Raw genomic sequence first — 22,621 nt, forward strand, 5'->3', positions numbered from 1 at the left:
GGTCCTCTGTGTCAAGAACTGTCAGAAAGTCTTTGCAGCAGACCTGGTAAATTCCCTGTAGGCTGGGCCAAGGTGTGACATTTCTAGGAACTGAGTCTTCTGCAGAGGTTGCAAAGGCCTTGTGGAAGGTGATCCCACGTGTAATAAAGCTGAAGGAGGAGGCTGTGCCCATGGTCAGCAGCCCTGCCCATGCCTCTCCCCATGTCCCACTCATTCATCAATCAGCAGTTATGTAGGTAGTATAGATTGTCACGAGGCTGGGGACTCTTCTGGGAAGCGCGTGGGGGAGGGGGAGCCGGGCTGTCTGTGCTCAGGACCGTCCACAGTCCTGCCCAGCGGACCTTGCCAGCTTCATCTGCTACCACTGCCTCTATGTCCCAGTACCCCACCACCCCAAATTGCTTAGAATTACCTCCACATCTTTGTTCAAGAATGTCCATCGGCCCCATCACCCCCCAACTTCCTTCTTTTTCCTGTGACTCTTCCAGGCTATCCTAGTTCATCCTTCAGATTTCAGCTCAGGCATCCCTTCCTCTGGGGTCCCTGCTCAGATACCACCCCCAGCCCATCCCCTGCGCCTAGGTAGCACCCTGTGCGTTCCTCCGTGCTGGCACATGCCATGTGACATAGGAATTATCAAGAGCTGCCTCCTGTTGTCTCTCCCACAAGTCTCTGAGCTCCTCAAAGGCGGGGGCCTTGTCCTCTTCATCTCTGACTCCTCGGTCCCAGGCACAGCACCTGGCACATCGCTTGTTAAGGATGTGCTTTGAGCCGAACTAAACTCACAGAACGTGTCATCTGATTTGGGAGCTTTTATATACGTGTACACACACAATCTAGTGCCAAGTGAACCCCACCCCTTTCAGCCTCCTTCCTCAGGGCCTCCACCCACAGGCAGTCTCTGTACCTGATCACCCACTGCAGAGAAGGATTGAGAAAGGCCATTTTCAAAGTGGAAAATGATGAATGGGCCAGTGTGTAGCTCATTTCTCTCCAGACAGAGCCTTCATTAATTCTGCCTCCCGGACGAGTGACACCTTGCCATGGAGCCGGCAGAAGCAGGCACTTGTAAGAAGGGTCGCACTCCAGTGCCAGGCACCTGCCCACCTCTGGTTGCTGCTCCTCCAGCTTCGCTCAGGTCCAGTTCTTAATATTCGTACTTTACTATTTTGGGCTTTGCTATTCATTGATGCTTTATTATATTTCCAAAGCTCCTATACATTCCAGGAATTGTGCTAATCAATTTACATTCATTATCTCATTTGTTTTTCTCAACAGCCCTGCAAGAGAAGTCCTATTACGCCCGTTCTTTAGATACAGACAAAACCTTACTGCATTCAAATAATTCACACACATGCTGTCATTAATCCTTGTATCTTGTGAGGTAGTTATTTCAGCCCCGTTTTATAGATGGGTAAACTGAGATTGAGGTAATGACTAAGCAGATTTGCCTGAGTCTTACAACTCATAAAAAGCAGAGCTAGATGTGTAGGCCTAGGTTTTTAGACCCGAGGAGCAGACAGCTTCCCCACCACCACATGGTTCTTCTCTGTTTCCATCACACCAGTCTGATAAAAATTTCCCGGAGATGTTCGTGGCCCAGAAACATCTTGTTGAATTGGACCATCTCCAGGGGTGAATGCAATTTCATTAAGCACTGAATATTCATGTGGGATGGGAATTTAGAGACCCATTCACCAATCCCTCATTTTACAGAAGAGGAAAGAGCAAAGGCTATAGTTTTTCAGTGTTAACCTGTGCTGGCATGGTTTCTGATTCTTCACAATAACTGTGCGGTAAGAATCATTAACCCCATTTTCTAGACGAGGTTGGCCAGAGGCTTAGGGAGTTTCAGCAACTTGCCCAAAGTTACTCTACCAGTAAGTGACAGAGCTGACTCTGGTGCCTCTTGAAAACATCCATTCTGAATGGTTTTGGTGTAAATCTGCTCTATGAATTGCAAGAATTTCAGCCCCAGCAGGAGTGGCAGAAGTATTTCTATTGCATCTCAAACTGCAAACTCAGGGAAGGCTGGCTCATACACTAATCTTGCTATTGACACTGGAGATTAAGCATTCAAATGATAGATGAGTATTAGTGAGAGGAATGTTTCCGTTTTTGTAGCTACCATAGTTCCTCAGCAGCGTTAAACAAACAAACAAAAAACCCTCAACTCAGTACCTGTTTTCTTGGTGGTTGTCTGACCTCTTGTGGCTGACTTTAGGCATTACAGTTTCTGGCAGCTAATTTCTGCCAAGAGGCAGCTTTTAGTGATGAAAATAACGTACATTCATGAGATAAGTACTACCTCCTTTGGAAAGGCTTGTAATTTTCCTAAGATCATTCAACAAATAATATGGGAAAGGAGAAATAAAACAGATGATACTTCTTTACTAGGAATTCCAGTAGGAGAGAGAAAACAGAAGGGGAGGAAATCTTTGAAAAAAATGAGAATTCTCCAAAAGTACAGAAAGATTGAAATCTTAAGAATAAAATGACATATAGACCTTCAAACAGGATAGAGGAGGAAAAACTCAGACACATTTACAGGGAAATTTAAGATCATAAAGACAAACCACCTTTCACTTCTTACCTGTCAAAAAAACAAAACAAAAAAACCCACCATCTTTAAAGTTTCCAGAAAAAGAAGATTGGCTATAAAGGAGAATCAGATTGACATCAGACATCTCAATAAGAATTCTAGATACAAAATAATAATGGCTTAAGATTTGATACTGTTGAAAGAAAAAAAAACACTAAACCTATATTTTATATTCAGTTAAACTATCATTTGAATGAGTGTAAAATAATATTATGAAGCATATAAGACAGCAAAAGGTTACTTCTCAAAGACCATCTTTGAAAATATTCTTGGAGGAAATATTGCAGTAAGAAAAGAAGTGAACTCAGAAGAGTTCTATGTGTTTGTAAATATGTAGGAAGTAAGAATGAGTAATTGATTCATTAAAGCTTACTGTTATTTAAATGGTAAAGGACCCAAAAGGAGTAGATAATAGTAATTCAAATTTTAGATCAGAAAATGAGGTGGGATTAATTATGGTGACAAAAGGGAAATGAGAGTATGCTTAATTATAACAACGTATTTTAAGGTTTTAGGTAGGGAAAAACAAAAATACAGGTTTTAATAGGCTGTGGATAACCACCATAATTTTTTTTTTAAATAGAGGTTTCAAATCAGCAGGGGGAAATCCAATGGAAAGCAGAAGAGGAGAAAAAAAAAAGAAACAAAATGTATAGTAAATGGAAAGAATGGAATAAGATTTCTATCTTTGCTCAGGCTTCTGTAACAAAATACCATAGAATGGGTGGGTTAAACAACAGACATTTTACTCGACTTTCTCGCAGGGAAGTCCAAGGTCAAGGTGCCAGCACCTGTGTCTGCTGAGGATACTTCCTGGGGTGCAGGCAGCCACCTTCTTGCTGTGTTCTCACAAGGCCTTTCCTTGCGCTTTTAGGTGGAGAGAGAGCTCTGGTGTCTCTTCCTCTTCTTATAAGGGGCCTGAACCTATTATGAGGGCACCACCTTATCTAATCCCAATTACTTCCCAATGGCACCACCTCCAAATACTATCATGTCAGGGGTCAGAGCTTCAACATATGGTTTTCAGAGGGACAAAAACATCTGGCCCATAACAATGGCAGAAATAAATTCAAATAGAACAAATTATAATAAATATAAGTGTATTGAACTCACCCAACAAAACAAGGAAAACTTAAGTTGGAAAAAAAAATAGATTCAGCAATACTTTGTCTACAGAAGACAGGGTTAAAACAAAAGATATGAAAAAACTTGAAAACAAAGGGATGGAAAATTATATAATTAAAAGTATGGATGAAAAAGTCTGGATAGATTTTTTGCCTCGATTGGTTCAAGATGGCGGAGAAGAAGGGTGTGCACTCACTCCCTCTTGTGAGAGCACTGGAATCACAACGAACTGCTGACCAGTCATCGACAGGAAGACACTGGAGCTCATCAGAAAAGATACCCCACATCCAAAGACAAAGGAGAAGCTGCAATGACGGTAAGAGGGGCGCAATCGCAATAAAATCAAATCCCATAACCACTGGGTGGGTGACTCACAAACTGTAGAACAGTTATACCACAGAAGTCCACCTACTGGAGTGAAGGTTCTGAGCCCCATATCAGGCTACCCCACCTGAGGATCCGGCAATGGGAGGAGGAATCCCCAGAGAATCAAACTTTGAAAGCTAGTGAGATTTGATTGCAGGACTTCGACAGAACTGGGGGAAACAGAGACCCCATTCTTGGAGGGAACACACAAAGTAGTGTGTGCATGAGGACACAGCGGGAAGCAGCAGTGACCCAATGGGAGACTGAACCAGACTTACCTGCTAGTGGTGGAGGGTCTCCTGCAGAGGTGGGGGGTGACTGTGGCTCACCATGAGGACAAGGACACTGGCAGCAGAAGCTCTGGAAAGTACTCCTTGGCATGAGCCCTCCTGGCGTCTGCCATTAGCCCCACCATAGAGCCTGTCGCCTCCAGTGCTGAGTTGCCTCAGGCCAAACAACCGACAGGGAGAGAAATCGCCCCACCCATCAGCTGACAAGTGGATTAAAGTTTTACTGAGCTCTTCCCACCAGAGCAACACCCACTTCTACCAACCACCAGTCCCTCCCATGAGGAAGCTTGCACAGGCCTCTTAGCCTCATCCACCAGAGGGCAGATAGCAGAAACAAGAAAAACTACAATCCTGCAGCCTGTGGAAAGAAAACCACATTCACAGAAAGACAGACAAAATTAAGAGGCAGAGAACTATGTACCAGATGAAGGAACAAGATAAAACCACAGAAAAACAACTAAATGAAGTGGAGATAGACAACCTTCCAGAAAAAGAATTCAGAATAATGATAGTGAAGATGATCTAGGACCTCGGCAAAAGAATGGAGGCAAGGATTGAGAAGATGCAAGAAATGTTTAACAAAGACCTACAAGAATTAAAGAACAAACACCTAGAAAAATTAAAGAACAAACAAACAGAGATGAACAATACAATAACTGAAATGAAAAATACACTAGAAGGAATCAATAGCAGCATAACTGAGGAAGAAGAACGGATAAGTGACCTGGAAGACAGAATGATGGAATTCACTGCTGTGGAAGAGAATAAAGAAAAAAGAAAGAAAAGAAATGAAGATAGCCTACGAGACCTCTGGTACAATATTAAACGCACCAACATTCGCATTATAGGGGTCCCAGAAAGAGAAGAGAGAGAGAAAGGACCCGAGAAAATATCTGAAGAGATTATAGTTGAAAATTTCCCTAACATGGTAAAGGAGGTAGCCACCCAAGTCCAGGAAGCGCAAGAGTCCCAGACAGAATAAACCCAAGGAGAAACATGCCAAGACACATAGTAATCAAATCGACAAAAATTAAAGACAAAGAAAAATTATGAAAAGCAACAAGAGAAAAATGACAAATAACATACAAGGGAACTCCCATAAGGTTAACAGCTGATTTCTCATCAGAAACTCTCCAAGCCAGAAAGGAGTGGCACAATATATTTAAAGCGATGACAGGGAAGAACCTACAACCAAGATTACTCTACCCGGCAAGGATCTCATTCAGATTCAACGGAGAAATCAAAAGCTCTACAGATAAGCAAAAGCTAAGAGAATTCAGCACCACCAAACTGGCTCTACAACAAATGCTAAAGGAACTTCTCTAAGTGGGAAACACAGAGAAGAAATGGACCTACAAAAAGAAACCCAAAACAATGAAGAAAATGGTAATAGGAACATACATATTGATAACTACCTTAAATGTGAATAGATTAAATGCTCCAACCAAAAGACACAGGCTCACTGAATGGATACAAAAACAAGACCCATCTCTATGCTGTTTACAAAAGACCCACTTCAGACCGAGGGGCACATACAGACTAAAAGTGAGGGAATGGAAAAAGATTTCTTGTAAATGGAAATGAAAAGAAAGCTGGAGTAGCAATACACTTATCAGATAAAATAGACTTTAAAGAATGTTAAAAGAGACAAGGAAGGACACTACATAATGATCAAGGGATCAATCCAAGAAGATGACATAATAATTATAAATATATATGCACCCAACATAGGAGCACCTCAATACATAAGGCAAATGCTAGCCACTATAAAAGAGGAAATTGGGGCTTCCCTGGTGGCGTAGTGGTTGAGAGTCCGCCTACCGATGCAGGGGACACGGGTCCGTGCCCCATTCTGGGAAGATCCCACATGCCGCGGAGCGGCTGGGCCCATGAGCCATAGCCACTGAGCCTGCACATCCGGAGCCTGTGCTCCACAATGGGAGAGGCCACAAGAGGAAATTGACAGTAACACAATAACAGTGGATGACTTTAACACTTCACTTACACCAATGGACAGATCATCCAGGCAGAAAATTAGTAAGAAAAACAAGCTTTAAATGACCCGATATACCAGATAGATTTAATTGATATTTAGAGGACATTCCATCCAAAAACAGCAGGTTACACTTTCTTCTCAAGTGCACACGGATCACATCTTGGGTCATAAATCAAGCCTCGGTAAATTTAAGAAAATGGAAATCACATCAAGCATCTTTTCCGACAACAATGCTATGAGATTAGAAGTCAATTACAGGGGGAAAAAACGTAAAAAACACAGACACATGGAGGCTAAACAATACATTACTAAATAATCAAGAGATCACTGAAGAAATCAAAGAGGAAACCAAAAAATACCTAGAGACAAATGACAACAAAAACACGATGATCCAAAACCTATAGGATGGAGGAAAAGCAGTTCTAAGAGGGAAGTTTATAGCAATACAATCCTACCTCAAGAAACAAGAAAAATCTCAAATAAGCAATCTAACCTTACACCTAAGCAACTAGAGAAAGAAGAACAAACAAAACCTAAAGTTAGTAGGAGGAAAGAAATCATGAAGATCAGAGCAGAAATAAATGCAATAGAAACAATAAAACAATAGCAAACATCAATAAAACTAAGATCTGGTTCTTTGAGAAGATAAACACAATTGATAAACCTTTAGCCAGACTCATCAAGAAAAAGAGAGAGAGGACTCAAGTCAATAAAATCAAAAATGAAAAAGGAGAAGTTACAGTGGACACCACAGAAATACAAAGCATCCTAAGAGACCACTACAAGCAACTCTATGCCAATATAATGGACATTCTGGAAGAAATGGGCAAATTCTTAGAAAGGTATAACCTTTCAAGACTGAACCAGGAAGAAATAGAAAATATGAACAGACCAATCACAAGTAATGAAATTGAAACTGTGATTAAAAATCCTCCAACAAACAATAGTCCAGTACCAGATGGCTTCACAGGTGAATTCTATCAAACATTTTGAGAAGGGCTAACACCCATCCTTCTCAAACTCTTCCAAAAAATTGCACAGTAAGGAACACTCCCAAACTCATTCTACGAGGCCACCATCACCCTGATACCAAAACCAGAAAAAGATACTACCAAAGAAGAAAATTACAGACCAGTATCACTGATGAATATAGATGCAAAAATCCTCAACAAAATACTAGCAAACAGAATACAGCAACATATTAAAAGGATCATACATCATGATCAAGTGGGATTTATCCCAGGGACGCAAGGATTCTTCACTGTACGCACATCAGTCAATGTGATACACCATATTAACAAATGAAGAATAAAAACCATATGATCATCTCAATAGATGCAGAAAAAGCTTTTGACAGAATTCAACATCCATTTATGATAAAAACTCTCCAGAAAATGGGCACAGAGGGAATCTACCTCAACATCATAAAGGCATATATGACAAATCCACAACAAACATCATTCTCAATGGTGAAAAACTGAAAGCATTTCCTCTAAGATCAGGAACAAGACAATGAGGTCCACTTTCACCACTATTATTCAACATAGTATTGGAAGTCCTAGCCACAGCAATCAGAGAAGAAAAAGAAATAAAGGGAATACAAATTGGAAAAGAAGAAGTATATATATTGGATGGGATAGGGAGGGTGGGAGGGAGACACAAGAGGGAGGAGATAGGGGATATATGTATATGTATAGCTGATTCACTTTGTTATAAAGCAGAAACTAACACACAATTGTAAAGCAATTATACTCCAAAAAAGTTGTTAAAAATAAATAAAAGGTAATCAAAAAAAAAAAAGAATGTAACACTATGTGCAAATGACATGATACTATACATAGATAATCCTAAAGATGTCACCAGAAAACTACTAGAGCTAATCAATAAATTTGGTAAAGTTTCAGGATACAAAATTAATGCACAGTTAATCTCTTGCATTCCTATACACTAACAACCAAAGATCAGAAAGAGAAATTAAGGAGACAATCCCATTCACCATTGCAACAAAAAGAATAAAATACTAGGAATAAACCTACCTAAGGAGGTAAAAGACCTGCACTCAGAAAACTATAAAACACTGATGAAAGAAATCAAAGATGACACAAACAGATGGAGAGATATACCATGTTCTTGGATTGGAAGAATCAATATTGTGAAAATGACTATACTACCCAAAACAATCTACAGATTCAATGCAATCCCTATCAAATTACCAATGGCATTTTTTACAGAACTAGAACAAAAAAATCTTAAAATTTGTATGGAGACATAAAAGACCCCAAATAGCCAAAGCAGTCTTCAGGGGAAAAAATGAAGCTGGAGGAATCAGACTCCTTGACTTCAGACTATACTAGAAAGCTACAGTAATCAAGACAATATGGTACTCACACAAAAACAGAAATATAGATCAATGGAACAGGATAGAAAGCCCAGAGATAAAGCCACGCACCTATGATCAACTAGTCTATGACAGAGGAGGCAAGAATATACAATGGAGAAAAGACAGCCTCTTCAATAAGTGGTGCTGGGAAAACTGGACAGCTAAATGTAAAAGAATGAAATTAGAATAGTCCCTAACACCATACACAAAAATAAACTCAAAATGGATTAAAGGCCTAAATGTAAGACCAGACACTATAAAACTCTTAGAGGAAACATAGGAAGAAGACTCTTTGACATAAAGCACAGCAAGATCTTTTTTGACCCACCTCCTAGAGTAATGGAAATAAAAATAAAAATAAACAAACAGGACCTAGTGAACCTTAAAAGCTTTTGCACAGCAAAGGAAACTATAAACAAGACGAAAAGACAACCCTCAAAATGGGAGAAAATATTTGCAAATGAATCAACAGACAAAGGATTAATCTCCAAAATATATAAACCGCTCATGCAGCTCAATATTAAAAAAACAAACAACCCAATCAAAAAATGGGCAGAAGACCTAAATAGACATTTCTCCAAAGAAGACATACAGATGGCCAAGAGGTGCATGAAAGCTGCTCAACATCACTAATTATTAGAGAAATGCAAATCAAAAGTACAATGAGGTATCACCTCACACCATTCAGAATGGGCATCATCTGAAAATCTACAAACAACAAATGCTGGAGAGGGTGTGGAGAAAAGGGAACCCTCTTGCACTGTTGGTAAGAATGTAAATTGATACAGCCACTATGGAGAACAGTATGAAGGTTCCTTAAAAAACTGAAAATAGAATTACCATATGACCCAGCAATCCCACTACTGGGCATATACCCAGAGAAAACCATAATTCAAAAAGACACATGCACACCAGTGTTCATTGCAGCACTATTTACAATAGCCAGGTCACGGGAGCAACCTAAATGCCCATCAACAGACGAATGGATAAAGAAGATTTTGTACATATATACAATGGAATAGTACTCAGCCATAAAAAGGAAAGAAATTGGGTCATTTGTAGAGACGTGGATGGACCTAGAGACTGTCATACAGAGTGATGTAAGTCAGAAAGAGAAAAACAAATATCGTATATTAATACATATATGTGGAATCTAGAAAAATGGTACAGATGAACAAGTTTGCAAGGCAGGAATAGAGACACAGATGTAGAGAACAAACGTATGGACAGCAACATGGGAAAATGGGGTGGGGGTAGGTTGGTGGTGGTGATGGTGGGATGAATTGAGAGATTGGGATTGACATATATACACTAATATGTATAAAATCAATAACAAGTAAGAAGCTGCTGTATAAAAAAATAATAAAATTTTAAAAAGAAAGTCAGGATATCAATTTTAATATGATAAAATAAAATTAAAGGCATAAATTAATTTTTCAAATTAGTTTATTTTATGGCTGCGTTGGGTCTTCATTGCTGCACACAGGCTTTCTCTAGTTGCAGAGAATGGGGGCTACTTTTCGTTTTGGTAAGCAGGCTTCTCATCACAGTGGCTTCTCTTGTTGCAGAGCATGAGCTCTAGGCACGCGAGCTTCCATAGTTGTGGCTTGCGGGCTATAGAGCGCAGGCTCAGTAGTTGTGGAGCACAGGTTTAGTTGCTCTGTGGGATGTGAGATCTTCCCGGATCAGAGCTTGAACCCGTGTCCCCTGCATTGGCAGGCGGATTCTTAAGCACTGCACCACCAGGGAAGTCCCTAAAGGCATAAATTTATGAGACAAAGAGAAACCCTTCATAAAAGAAAGATATTAAGATGATGAAATAATTATAAAAAGATACACACCTAAAAATATAACCTCAAAATAGTTAAAACAAGAATGACAGAACTATGAAGACAAATCTGTACAACTATTTTAATTAGAAAGCTAAACTCTATTATATATTGGGTTAAAGCGAGAGACTTATTTCTCTTTGATAGGTCAAATAAATGAAAAGTAAGAAAATATGTAAAAGTTTGGTTTATATGATCTATAATCTTGAATACATTGGCAGCAGTTGTGAAGAAAGTGAGCTTTAAAATGGGTAGAAAAAAACATTTCTTCCAAACAAATGTAATGTTCACATATACTAGGTCATCAAGGAAGCCTCATCAAGTCAAACTATGCTATCTAACTTTAATGCTGTATAGTTTGGAATCTGTACTAAAGTGAAAACTAAAGTACTGTACATGTTTGAAAAGAATTACAAACTACTAAATTCTCTTTGGATTGAAGAGGGCATTTTTACAGGGATTAAAAATACTTTGATCTGAACAGCAATAATATCATGTTAAAAATTGTGGGGTACAGCTAAAGTAGTACTATGAGATAAATTCATAGCTTTAAGTATATTTATTAGAAAACAATAAATATTGAAAATAAGCCAAATAAGCTCAAAAATGAGAATAAAAGTCAATGAAATAGAGAATAGCAATCTTAAAACAATAACAAAAAATTAAAGCTAAAAGCTGACTTTGAAAGGACCATTGAAGATACATAAAATTGATTAGTAAAAAGAGTAAGATGCAAATAAGATACAGAGTGAAGGAGATATGATGACTGTCACAACATATTCTTAAAAATGATAAAATAGTATTATTAACTATATGCTAATACTTTAGAAAACTTAGACAAAATAGATAAATTCTTGGAAAAATAAAGAATACCAAATTTGGGGGCTTCCCTGGTGGCGCAGTGGTTGAGAGTCCGCCTGCTAATGCAGGGAACACGGGTTCGAGCCCTGGTCTGGGAGGATCCCGCATGCCGTGGAGCAACTGGGCCCGTGAGCCACAACTACTGAGCCTGCGCGTCTGGAGCCTGTGCTCCGCAACAAGAGAGGCCGCGACGGTGAGAGGCCCGTGAACCGCGATGAAGAGTGGCCCCCACTTGCCACAACTAGAGAAAGCCCTCGCGTAGAAACGAAGACCCAACACAGCCAAAAATAAATAAATAAATAAATTTATAAAAAAAAAAAGGAATACCAAATTTGGCAAAATAATTGAATAAACCAATATGAATTAAAGAGAGTAATAAGCAAGTTCTTTTGTTGAACAAACCAGTCATAATAAAAATTATATGTTTAATTCCCTCTCATCAGACTATGTTTTAAAAAACATATATTTGTAACTAGATTTCCCCATTAAAGTCTTTATTGTTGTTCTTCTTCCTATGGGACCAACTATAGCTCACATGAGAGCTCTGGGGGAGAAATTCTTAATAAAATTAATTTGGGGTTCAAATACAGATTTTAACATGTGTGAGATATAATGCATGTGTCTGACACTTAATAAAACTCTCTAAATTTTGTAAAAAAAAAAAAAAAAAAAAAGATATTTAAGTAGTAATAAAAGACACCCTCTCCTTCTTCACCAGAACTTCAAACTCAGTTTTACAAGAGAGTATTAATGAGCTTTCAAGCAACATTGCAAACATTAAAGCTTTCAAGCAAAGCTTTAATGAGCTTTAAAGCAATAATCTTTACCTTACAAAGCTGCTGCAAAAAAATAGAAAAAAGAGAAAGACTCCTTAATTCACTTAATATTGATCTGGTTAGTATAACCATGATTCAGCAAATTATAGTTCTGTTTGGTTTATGAGTTTTAATGCAAAAATCTTAAATGAAATACTAACTTACTGAATCCAACAGTCTATTAAAAATAATGTAACATGATCAAGTTAAGCAACGCAAGGATGGTATAATATTAGAAATTTAATTAATGTAATTTATCTCTATAATGGAATGAAGATTAAAGTAATGTGACTATCTCGGTAGATACAGAAACAAATCATTTAATAAATTTCAAAACATTTCTGATAAAAACTAAAATAGCCTTCTTAAAGGCTGAAACAAACATTGTGCTTAAATGGGGAAATTTCTAAGCATTTCATATAATATGGGGACAACATAAGAATGCCCACCTTCATGGCTAGTATTTAATGTATACCGGAGGTCCTAGCCAACCAAGTAAACATAGAAAATAAATAAAATGTATAACTGATGAAAGGAAGGAGAACAAAATTCTATCATTTATAGCTGACAAAATCATTTACATGGAAGTTACAATCTAATTTACAATAGAATCAACAGATAAACCGGTAGATCTAATCAGAGCATAAACAGTTTGCTACTGCTGTAGTCTACAGGGAACTCTACTCAATGCTCTGTGGTGACCTAAATAGGAAGGAAATCCAAAAAAAGAGGGGATATATGTATAATATAGCTGATTCGCTTTGCTCTACAGCTGAAACTAACACAACACTGTAAAGCAACTATACCCCAATATATAAAAAAAAAAAGGGAAACCTCAAATCAAAAGAAAAAAAGAAATGTAATAAAACATATGACTTAAATTTATAACAACTAAAAATAGTTAGCAATTAAACTAACAGAATATACAAGACTTCTGAATGAAAGTTTATGATTGCATTAAAGACCAGAAAAGATAGCCTGACAAAATAGATGTAGCATGTTTATGCATGGGAAAACATCACAAGAATATCAGTTCTCCCCTAATTACTCTACAAATTCATTGCAACTTTACACAAAATTCCAGGAAGATGTTCTGAGAAACTTATTTATTCTAAAATGTATGTGGAGGAATCAAGGTCCACAAACAGCTAAATTGGTTTTAAAAAATAAGAGAGAGTGCCTATCCTACCAGACAATTAAAAGCAAGAGTATTAGAACAGTTGTGATATAAAGGAGATGCCATAAGTCAGAGGGGGGAAAATGAATTATTAAGTGGGTTGAAATCAGAAAACCACTTAAATATATATGGAAAAATACAAAGCTGGATTCTTACCTCTCACCATGAAAAAGGTTACCCCAGATTAATCATTTATTCAATAAATATTTATTGAGCATCTACTATGGGTGAAGGACTTTTCTAGACACTGGATATATGCCAGTGAAAAAAGCAAAAGTCCTTGCCATCTTTAAAACCCTAACTGCAGAGTGTAAAAGTATAAAAAGTCAGTAGAAGAAAATGTAGGATAATTTTTTTTTTCACGATCTTGGAGTGGGGAAGGGCTTGTAAAACAAAGATCAAAAAGCACAAATCATAAGGCAAAAACACTTAATGGGCTTGATTGCATCATAATTAACTCTGAGTACACTTTATGACCCACCCATATAATCCAGAGGAAGTCTTTTACACTTCCATAAAGAGACTTGCTCAAGGTTGCTCATCACAGTTTTGTTCCTGGTAGCAGGGAGTTGGAACCAACTTAGATATCTCTATCTCTAGAGGGAAGCAAAATGTGGTGGATGCACGCTGTGGAATACCATGCATCAGTTAGAGGCACTGGGTTGGATGTACACTCAACAATATGGAATAGAACTAAACATACTATTGAGTGAAAAAAAATAATAACAGAATTGGAGCAATAGCACCATATCATGCAGGTAAATACAAAAGATATATAGAGTCACAACCAATTCTGTATATTCTACAAGGGTGCATACATACCAAGGGCATGTATCAAATAGTACAGAGCTGGTTCCATTGAAATGGGAATTAGGGATGAAGGGAAGAAAAATGAAATAAAACAAGAGTCTTGTATGGTTTGATGGTGGTAATGAGTTATGAACAAAGGAATGTGATTACTCTCCATACCTAAGTCACTTGGACCACAGCAGAGGGAGGACTGTTTGAATGTAGGATAGCTCCAGTGGGTTCAGAGTTCTTTCTTATATTTGGCTAAAACTGCCCTCTTATAAACACCCAGCCATTGGTCTGAGTTCCACTGTCTGGCATTGTACCCAGTGAATCTTCAGGCTCTTTCACAGAACAGCACTTCAGACACTTGAAACGACTGCTTTAGTTTAAGTTTTCCCTCATCCAGTCCCACAGACTCAGAACTTTCAGCTGTTCTTCATATGACCTGTTCAGGGTCTTCTAAATTTCAGGGAACTATAGCATGACATCCACATCAGCTATTAAATGTGGCTTGCTCGTTTGAAAAATATGCTGAAAACCCACTGGGACCAAGCCTCATGTAAGGTGCTACGCATAGATGCTCAGAAAAAAGGAGATCACTTCCATGAGAGTTACAACTGAAAGGTCTTGAATTAATAGTCACGTTCTACTGGATTTTGAAATGTAGAAAGTTCAAACAAATCTCTGCTATCCAGAATAAGTGGCCACATTTTATGTATATTGATTTATTCAGTCATTTATTTAAGAAATATTCACTGAATGTATTTTCTGTGCCAAGGCTTGCTGCAGGCTCTGACAACTGGAACATGCTTCTTTGTACCATGGAGAAAGGATCAAAGACCCAGGATCCTGGAGAGCAGGTTTGCTGTGGTGTCCTTTACCGAACCAACCAGAAGGATTTGGCCCCCTCAGCTCTCTCAATATGGCTACAGTGCACTTCTTCTCTACTGTGGTTTGCTGTGACCCAAAAGTCAGAACGGCTCGTGCTTTGGGGTTCCAGCCACAATGTCTGCTCATGTTCCCTAGAGATCTAAGTTCCTCTCTTTAATAACTCTAAAAGGTAAGTCTAGTGGGGTGAAATGAATCACTACGGTTTGAAGATGGGTGATAGAATGGGCATAGAATTTGGTACATTCCACACTAATCAGGTCTTAACTCTGCTGGGGCATTGTGTACCCTTCTGCTTAGCCACTTGTTTTATAGATGAAGAAACAGAGAAAGAGAAAGAGGAAGAGGTTGGTCTGCAGTCACAGAGCCAGGACTGGAACTCAGGCTCCTAACTAGCAGCCAACGCTCTCTCTTCTCTCCCCTCTGGTCACGTGGTTGAAAGGGGGATGTCAACTGTGATGTAGTGGTGGCACCTTTAACAAGTCAAGGAGAATAGGTTCAGGCTGTCCTATTGCAAGAAAGAAGAGTGAGAGGGGAAAAGGGGTTTCGAAGCTGCTCAAGGTGTATGCATGGAAGGCGGGGCAGGGGGAGTGATTTCTCTGAGACTGGTGGACAGTCACTCACACCAAGAGAGTCTAAATTTTCCCCTAGAGTTTGGCCTTACAGATCTACACCTGCAGGAGAAGCAGGGTCACTGGTGAGAGCTATCACCCCATCTCTTCTATAAGTGCTTTGTCCAGTCTCCTTATCTTCAAGGCAAGACATCCACATAATCGCTGTTCTCTGGGGAAAAAAAAGCAGAAGACCAGCCATGAGGCTCAACACCCAGGAGTCACACTGACCAACACCAGTCAAGGGAGAGACTTCTCCCCAGGCAGAGGGTGATCTTGATGCCACATCAAAGTGACACCTTCAAGGGCTGGGGTACCACAGGGAGCTCTCCTGGCAAAACAGGGGGTCTATTTATAAGTCGAACATCAGAGTTTCCAGGACCAGATGCCTCCACTCACCAGCAGAACACCTGTGCCTTCCTCAGAGTGAGAACACCTAAGGCTTGTTCTAAGGAGGCCAAGGGAAAGGGAGGAAGAAGATGAGCTAATGGGAGGAAGTTCCCACTTCGGTAGCTGAGGATTTGGGAGCTTGCTCTGCCAAGGCTGGCCAAGCGTGGACAACTGGTATGGCGAGACTCTCGCCCGTTCTTGGGGACGAACTCTAAAGGGTTCTCCTGTTGGAATTTGTGGTTATTTTATCATCACTGAGACAAATATTACCGCCACCCCAAGCATCCTGAGCAACTCATCTGGGTTTGCCTGAGGACTGCAGCACATGTACATCCCTGGGCTTCTACTCTGCCCCCTTTTATTCTTCTACATGCTGTGGAGGGTTCAGGGAAGACCCAACCATGCTTTAAAACCTAGTTGGGAACAGGAACCACACCTTCAAAATCTATAAGTTATGGTAGAAAATGGCCGTGGGACTACATCTGCAGCTGAACCTACAGGAAGCGGGTGCATGGGTCGCTTCTCCTCTGGGTGCACACTCCTCTATGTGGGGGAAGGGGGACAGAGAAAATGGTAGAGGAGGGTTTTGGGGTTTTTCTTTTTCCCATAATTAAAAAGCCACGCTTAGTCTTGTTGGGGAGGTGAGAAGTTTGCTCTGGCAGTCTAAAGGGAAACTTTGCTGTAGACAGAGTACAATGGGTGTGGGGTGATTGCAGGCTCCCCAGAACTCTCTGTCCTCCACCCTTCTCCCTAGCTAGCACTTCTGGTCCCATCCCCATCACCTACCCAGTGATGACTGAAATCCCTTTCATGGGGCTATCACCACACATCCCACCTTGAGAAGACAGGGTTAAACTGTAAATGTCTCAGGAAGTCTGAGTTAAATTCGAACTATGTTGTAACTGACAGATGCTAGATTCGCTTCTGAGAGCAGACTTGCAGGGATGTAAGCAAGAGTAGCTGCTTTGGATATGATCTGGATTCTCCTCACTCAGATTTACGGACCATCTCTCCTTTTCCACCATGGCTTAATAACTTTTGGGGTGTATCTGGAATAATTATTCCCCTAACACTATATAAATGAATGCTTAGCAAATATTGAGCAAAATGTAACAGGATGAGGCTTGGGGAGAGGGTTGAAGCAATTTTCTCATTTGAAAATTCTGCTTGTTGGCTATCTATTCCCAAACCTGTGTTGTTTGCACAAGGTCACAGAATGAATCTAAAGTCAGCTCTTGGAGAATGTTCAGGAGCCACTCTTCCTCCCCGGGCTGTGCAAGCACAGAGAGCTCTATGTGTTTGCCACCTCCAGGAGCTTGAAGGCACCACTTCCCAACAAAATGGAAAGTGCTCTTCATAGGATGAAGCTTTTTAGAGCTAACATCATAGAAAGGGGAAATTATCTGTATCGGTTCTGCAAAGTAGCCCAGTGGGGGAAATGGGACTAAGGTTCCTGTCTGGCACCCGTGTGAAAGTTTTTTACCATAAATACCATCCAGCTCTATCTTCGATCTTCTCCATCTCAGGGAGGGACAGGTTCTCTTTATTGGCCTTAAAAGGTGAACCACCAGCCCTTGATTTGGTTTTTCAAACTTGGAGATCAGTTCCTCTAGGTTTGGAAAGATCTGTCTTTGAGCACCTTCCACGGTCTGCAAAAATGCGAGATCACTCATCATTGTGCAATTGTGTGTGAAAGATGACACTTCTCATAACAGTGGTTTTCAGGGCTGCCTCTGAGCGGTAAATTGAAAACAGGTGGCCGACACTTCTTGCGTGGGAGCTCACACCATACGCAATAACCAGAAACCCTCCTTTTTAAAATGGAATTCTGACTTGAGCTACTCTGAGTAAAGAAGATTAACAATCAAAGGTTCCCACCTCAGTCTGCAGTATCGAATGAGCCCCCATTCTTGGCAATTTGGGGACAGTTCTTGTAGGTACACTGTGGAGGGTACCCCTCTAAGAGCTTATGTCAGAGTGCGGGGAACTAATACGGGAGGACTTCTGATGGGAAATGCAAAATATGCAACTTACATACTTGATGAATTCAGACTCTCCATGAGAGCAAAACAAGACGAAAAAGTCCCGATTTAAATTGAAAATGGGAATGTCAACATGACTCAGGTAAATTGTGAATAGTTGTTTTCTCTTTACCACCTACAAACCAAGTACAATTTTCTAATATAATCTTATAGAAATAATTTTAAAACACAAGAGCTTCCTTGGCTCTTATGTATTTGATTTTCTTAATGATCACTGTAGTTCTCTTAGGACCACAGTGTTGGTCTACAGAGGGGTGGTGACAGGAAGGCTCTGTGACCTGGGGTGTAGTTAACCTCCATGACAGAGATGCAGGCTGACATGGAAGACGGCTCTACGAAAGGCTGTCACTTCAGCCCAAGGTAGCATCCAGCACAGACCCTGATACAGAGCTGCTGTATGAAATGCCCCTCTGTTTCAATGAAATGCCCCTCTGTGTCTGTTATAACTGACTTGGATGCCTCTCTGTTTTGTTCAGACAAGAGACAAAATGGGGTATTAAGGAATTATCCAGAATTTCCCAAAATATGCACAACAAAGAAATAAATGTTTTAAAATATGTTGCTTTAAAAGCTGCAAAAATATTTTTTAAATTTCCATATATAACCTTCACCCATACCCCAAATGTTAAAATTTTATTTGTCTTTCATTCTCTCTCTTTCTAAATATATATGTGTGTGTATATATGTATACATATATGTATTCTCTTTTTAAAAAAATTATGAGAGTAAGTTGCTGACATGATATCCCTTTGACCCTAAATACTTCATATTTCCTAAAAAGCAAGAACATTACATATCCACACTAAAATGAGGAAATTAATCGGTTTTTTTTTTCAGGTACATTTCTAACTAAATGAACAGACCTGACCAAAGACAGTTTAGAATATCAATGGCCATTATAGGGAACTTTTTTTTTAACACCTTTATTGGCGTATAATTGCTTTACAGTGGTGTGCTAGTTTCTGCTTTATAACAAAGTGAATCAACTATACATATACATATATCCCCATATCTCCTCCCTTTTGTGTCTCCCTCCAACCCTCCCTATGGGGAAATTAATCTTGATGCAATACTGTTACTAATCTACAGACCTGATGCAGATTTTGTCAATTGCCTCAATAATGTCCTTTGTGACAAAAGAAAAATTACATATATAGTATGTGTGTGTGTGTCTGGGGATCATTGTATATTCTAATCTCTTTCAGACAGTCACAATGAACTTTAGCATATTGAAGATACTGAGAAATCCTGCAGTAAAAAAATCTGCTTAACATTTATACAAGTGTTTCAGAAAGATTAGTTCAGGAGTCTATGTTAGTAATTAAAGATTCAGTGAAATTTATTATACTCTATTTCCCGCCAGAGAAGTAACTTCAAAAAAAAAAAAAAGGGTTTTTCTGCTTAGCTCTCAGTAAACCAGAAACATTAAAGAAATCCCTAAATTGCCAGTTGACTGATGCTCCCCTTTGCATTTTCATACAGCTATGGTGTCCCCGAATGTTGACCTCTTAAACATTCGGACCTCTCCCCACCTTCCCTTTCCACTCATCCTGTTTGTTGTTTAGTCTTATAATTTGACAGTAGTCTTATATGGAGTTCAGGTTGGTATATTTGACCCCTGGAGGAACTTTGTGCCTCTACACTTTTGAACAACTGCCTTGTTTTTCTTGAAAATGGAACCCAACTCTAGTGCATTCCTATTTCTCTGAAAGAAAGACAAGGTTAACTACTGATCTGATTCTAACTCTCCGCAGTGCTTCCCTGTTTAGAATGCCTCTTCATGGCATCTCAGGTTCGAGAGATGTTCTCAGGTTTTACTCCCCCCAGCTTGTGTTGTTTTTGTTATAGGACTTCTTATATGTTCTTACCTGTATATTGTAATACCCGTGTTTCTCTTTGAAGATTCGGTATGTGTAGACCAACTTTTTAAACCTGTGGAAAGATGACTGTGTGAATCACAATGTTCTTATATGCAAATCCAGGTAATATCTACCACTGTATTTTGTATGCAATGGCTTTGTCAACCTTGGATCCCAAAAAGAAACTGATCATTTTCAGACCTTCTCATCGGTGGGAATTTGAAAGAGAGGTTTTAAAATGGAGACCTTTATTCTATGGTGGAAGTCTGCGCTGTAGCAAAGAGAATAAGGAGAGAAATTTTACAGTTTCCATTGTCTTGGTATTTCTCTCTAGTTTTTTCACTTAGCCCTAAGTTGATACAACATACAAAACACCATCAAGCCATTCCTGTGTTGTTTATTAAGTGACAGGTCATTGACCTCATTAGAGCTAGTTAATGTAACTAAAATAGAGAAGGTTGGGAATTTTGTGCAAGGAAGTGATGTATTGTGCTCTTTTTCCTCACCGGAACAGGAGCCACTGGATAAGTAATCTAACTAGAATTTAGATGACAGACTCAATTGAGCAATTTCCAAAACAGGAAATAGCATACATTACCATATTTCCTCAATTCCAAGATGTCATCAATAGTAGGATACAGTCAATTTAGTAGTAGCTTTTGAGGAGAAAAATGCATACATTAAATGTCTCTATCAACTGTTAACTATGTTCTGATTCCAAAGAAATATTAAAATGTAAAAAATGAGGCTAAAAAACATTGACATGAAGTTCAAATTATCTGACTGATCACTCCTCACCCCTTCACTTGCACCCATGCCAAAGAATCAGATGACCCATCTTTTGACTGAATTGGGAAGGCAGATAGCTATAGATTTAAGGTACAGGAGACGTCATTGCTGATTGTCTGTCGGCTTTGACAATTGACTTCAAATCCCAATCCTTTTTGTGGGGTTTCCTGAGGCCAGAAGAAGCTAGTGGGTGTCTTTAAATCACATGACAAGCAACAAAAAGTTTTTACATGAATCCTTGTCTAGATGTGACAAATTAAAGTATTCCACAGTCTGGGAAGAGGTCTCACAAGTGTCTTTTCACAGAAGTATTATTCAAATCGGGATCCAAACAAGGTCCATTCATTGCTTTTCGTCGCTCACATGGTTTCTTGAAACTCAACTATCATATAGCCTAACTTAAATTCTTAAATAAATGACTTTATTTTTAATTACATTGTTGTATTATCAGCCTAAGAAAATATTTACTAGAGGAGTTTGAAAGAATAAAACAAATGGAGGTTCTATATTAATTAATCCAAAAGCCATATACTTCAAGTTAGAAAGACGGACATTGCTGAAATATAGTCTTATTCTTTGCAAAGTATTTTTAATGAAATAAGCCACATTGCAGTGATGCTTTACAAGAAATTGATTTACTGAACTTGTGATACCTATATGCATTTATTTTGGAATGTTTACCCCAAAAAGTGCTGTAAGAGATTACAGAGCAGTGAGATTACTATCTACTTTATACACTTGCAATATTATTGGGTCGACATAAAGACTTACTGTAATGCCTCCTATCCTAATTATTATTTTATAGATGCCACTTATAAAACTTTTAAAAGATACATGATTTTTCAGTGTGCATTTACACTCAAGGCAGTTATAAAGACCATGTTTCCCCTGGGCCTTCGGCTCCTGTCACCACAGTGACGAGGGAGCCCCTCTTTATCCCCCAACACTCACAGTCTTCTCTCCACCCTCTGCCTGGAATCCACTGGGCTAATCTCATCATGCCCTTTATCCCTGTTTGTTAGTCATTGCAAGAAGCCCAGTCTCTCAGGATATCTTTTCTCCTGTTTTCTAATCCTACAAGGCTCTGTACAGCCTGTATTGTGTCCTCTCCCCAGCTCCTGAAATCCTTCCTTGTGTTCTCTAGCACTCAAGGTCTGCCATCATCAAAGTCTCCTATGTCTTCAACCTATTCTCTAATCATCCCTGTCACCTTCTCACTCTAAGGGAAACCTGGCTCTGTCTCACGGACACTGCTTCCCCGGGACCCCACTAAAAGGCTGCTGCTCTCTCCTCACTGCAGGCCTGGAGGGGAGACCCGTGTTCTTGCTTTTGCAGCTCTTCAATGTTGTCTCCTGTCTCCAAACCCTCAGCTTTGAGTTTCATGTAGATTATATCACCTCCTACCCAATCAAGATGTCACTATGCTGACAGCTCCTCAGCTCTGTGTTACTGCGACTCGTTTCTTCAGGATTTAGCTCCTAGCTCACTGTCACTGTCTTCAGTACTATTCCTGACTAAATTGTTGGCAATTTCAATTCACATGTAGATTATCGTTTAACATCCCAATTTCTCAGTTCCTCGAATTTCTCTCCTTCAATAATCTTGTCTTCCACCTACATCACCTTCTCACTTCCATGTTCCTAACCAGGACTGGCTACATAATTTGTGGGGCCCATAGAAAAAATGAAAATTTAACACCCCTCTTAAAAAATTATTAGGAATTTTGAGATGGTGTCAGCAGAACAGTAAACCAAGTGCGGGGCCCTCTGAGTGTAGGGCCTTTGGTGGCTGCATAAGGTTGCATGCCAC

At 39.4% G+C, this 22,621-nt stretch overlaps 1 protein-coding gene across 1 annotated transcript in view; it reads right to left on the reverse strand.

The window, feature by feature from the left end:
• Positions 1-15,872: 15,872 nt before the first annotated feature.
• SH2D1B (SH2 domain containing 1B) overlaps positions 15,873-22,621 on the reverse strand; it is a 30,386-nt gene continuing 23,637 nt past the window's right edge. The window contains exons 2-4 of the mRNA XM_065894139.1: positions 20,033-20,096; positions 17,606-17,771; positions 15,873-15,904 (exon numbers count right to left, since the gene is read on the reverse strand). Of these exons, the coding sequence (XP_065750211.1) occupies positions 15,873-15,904; positions 17,606-17,771; positions 20,033-20,096 (262 nt within the window). The remainder of the gene's footprint in view (positions 15,905-17,605; positions 17,772-20,032; positions 20,097-22,621) is intronic.

Source organism: Phocoena phocoena, chromosome 1 (assembly GCF_963924675.1).
Source record: "Phocoena phocoena chromosome 1, mPhoPho1.1, whole genome shotgun sequence".
Taxonomy (NCBI): domain Eukaryota; kingdom Metazoa; phylum Chordata; class Mammalia; order Artiodactyla; family Phocoenidae; genus Phocoena; species Phocoena phocoena.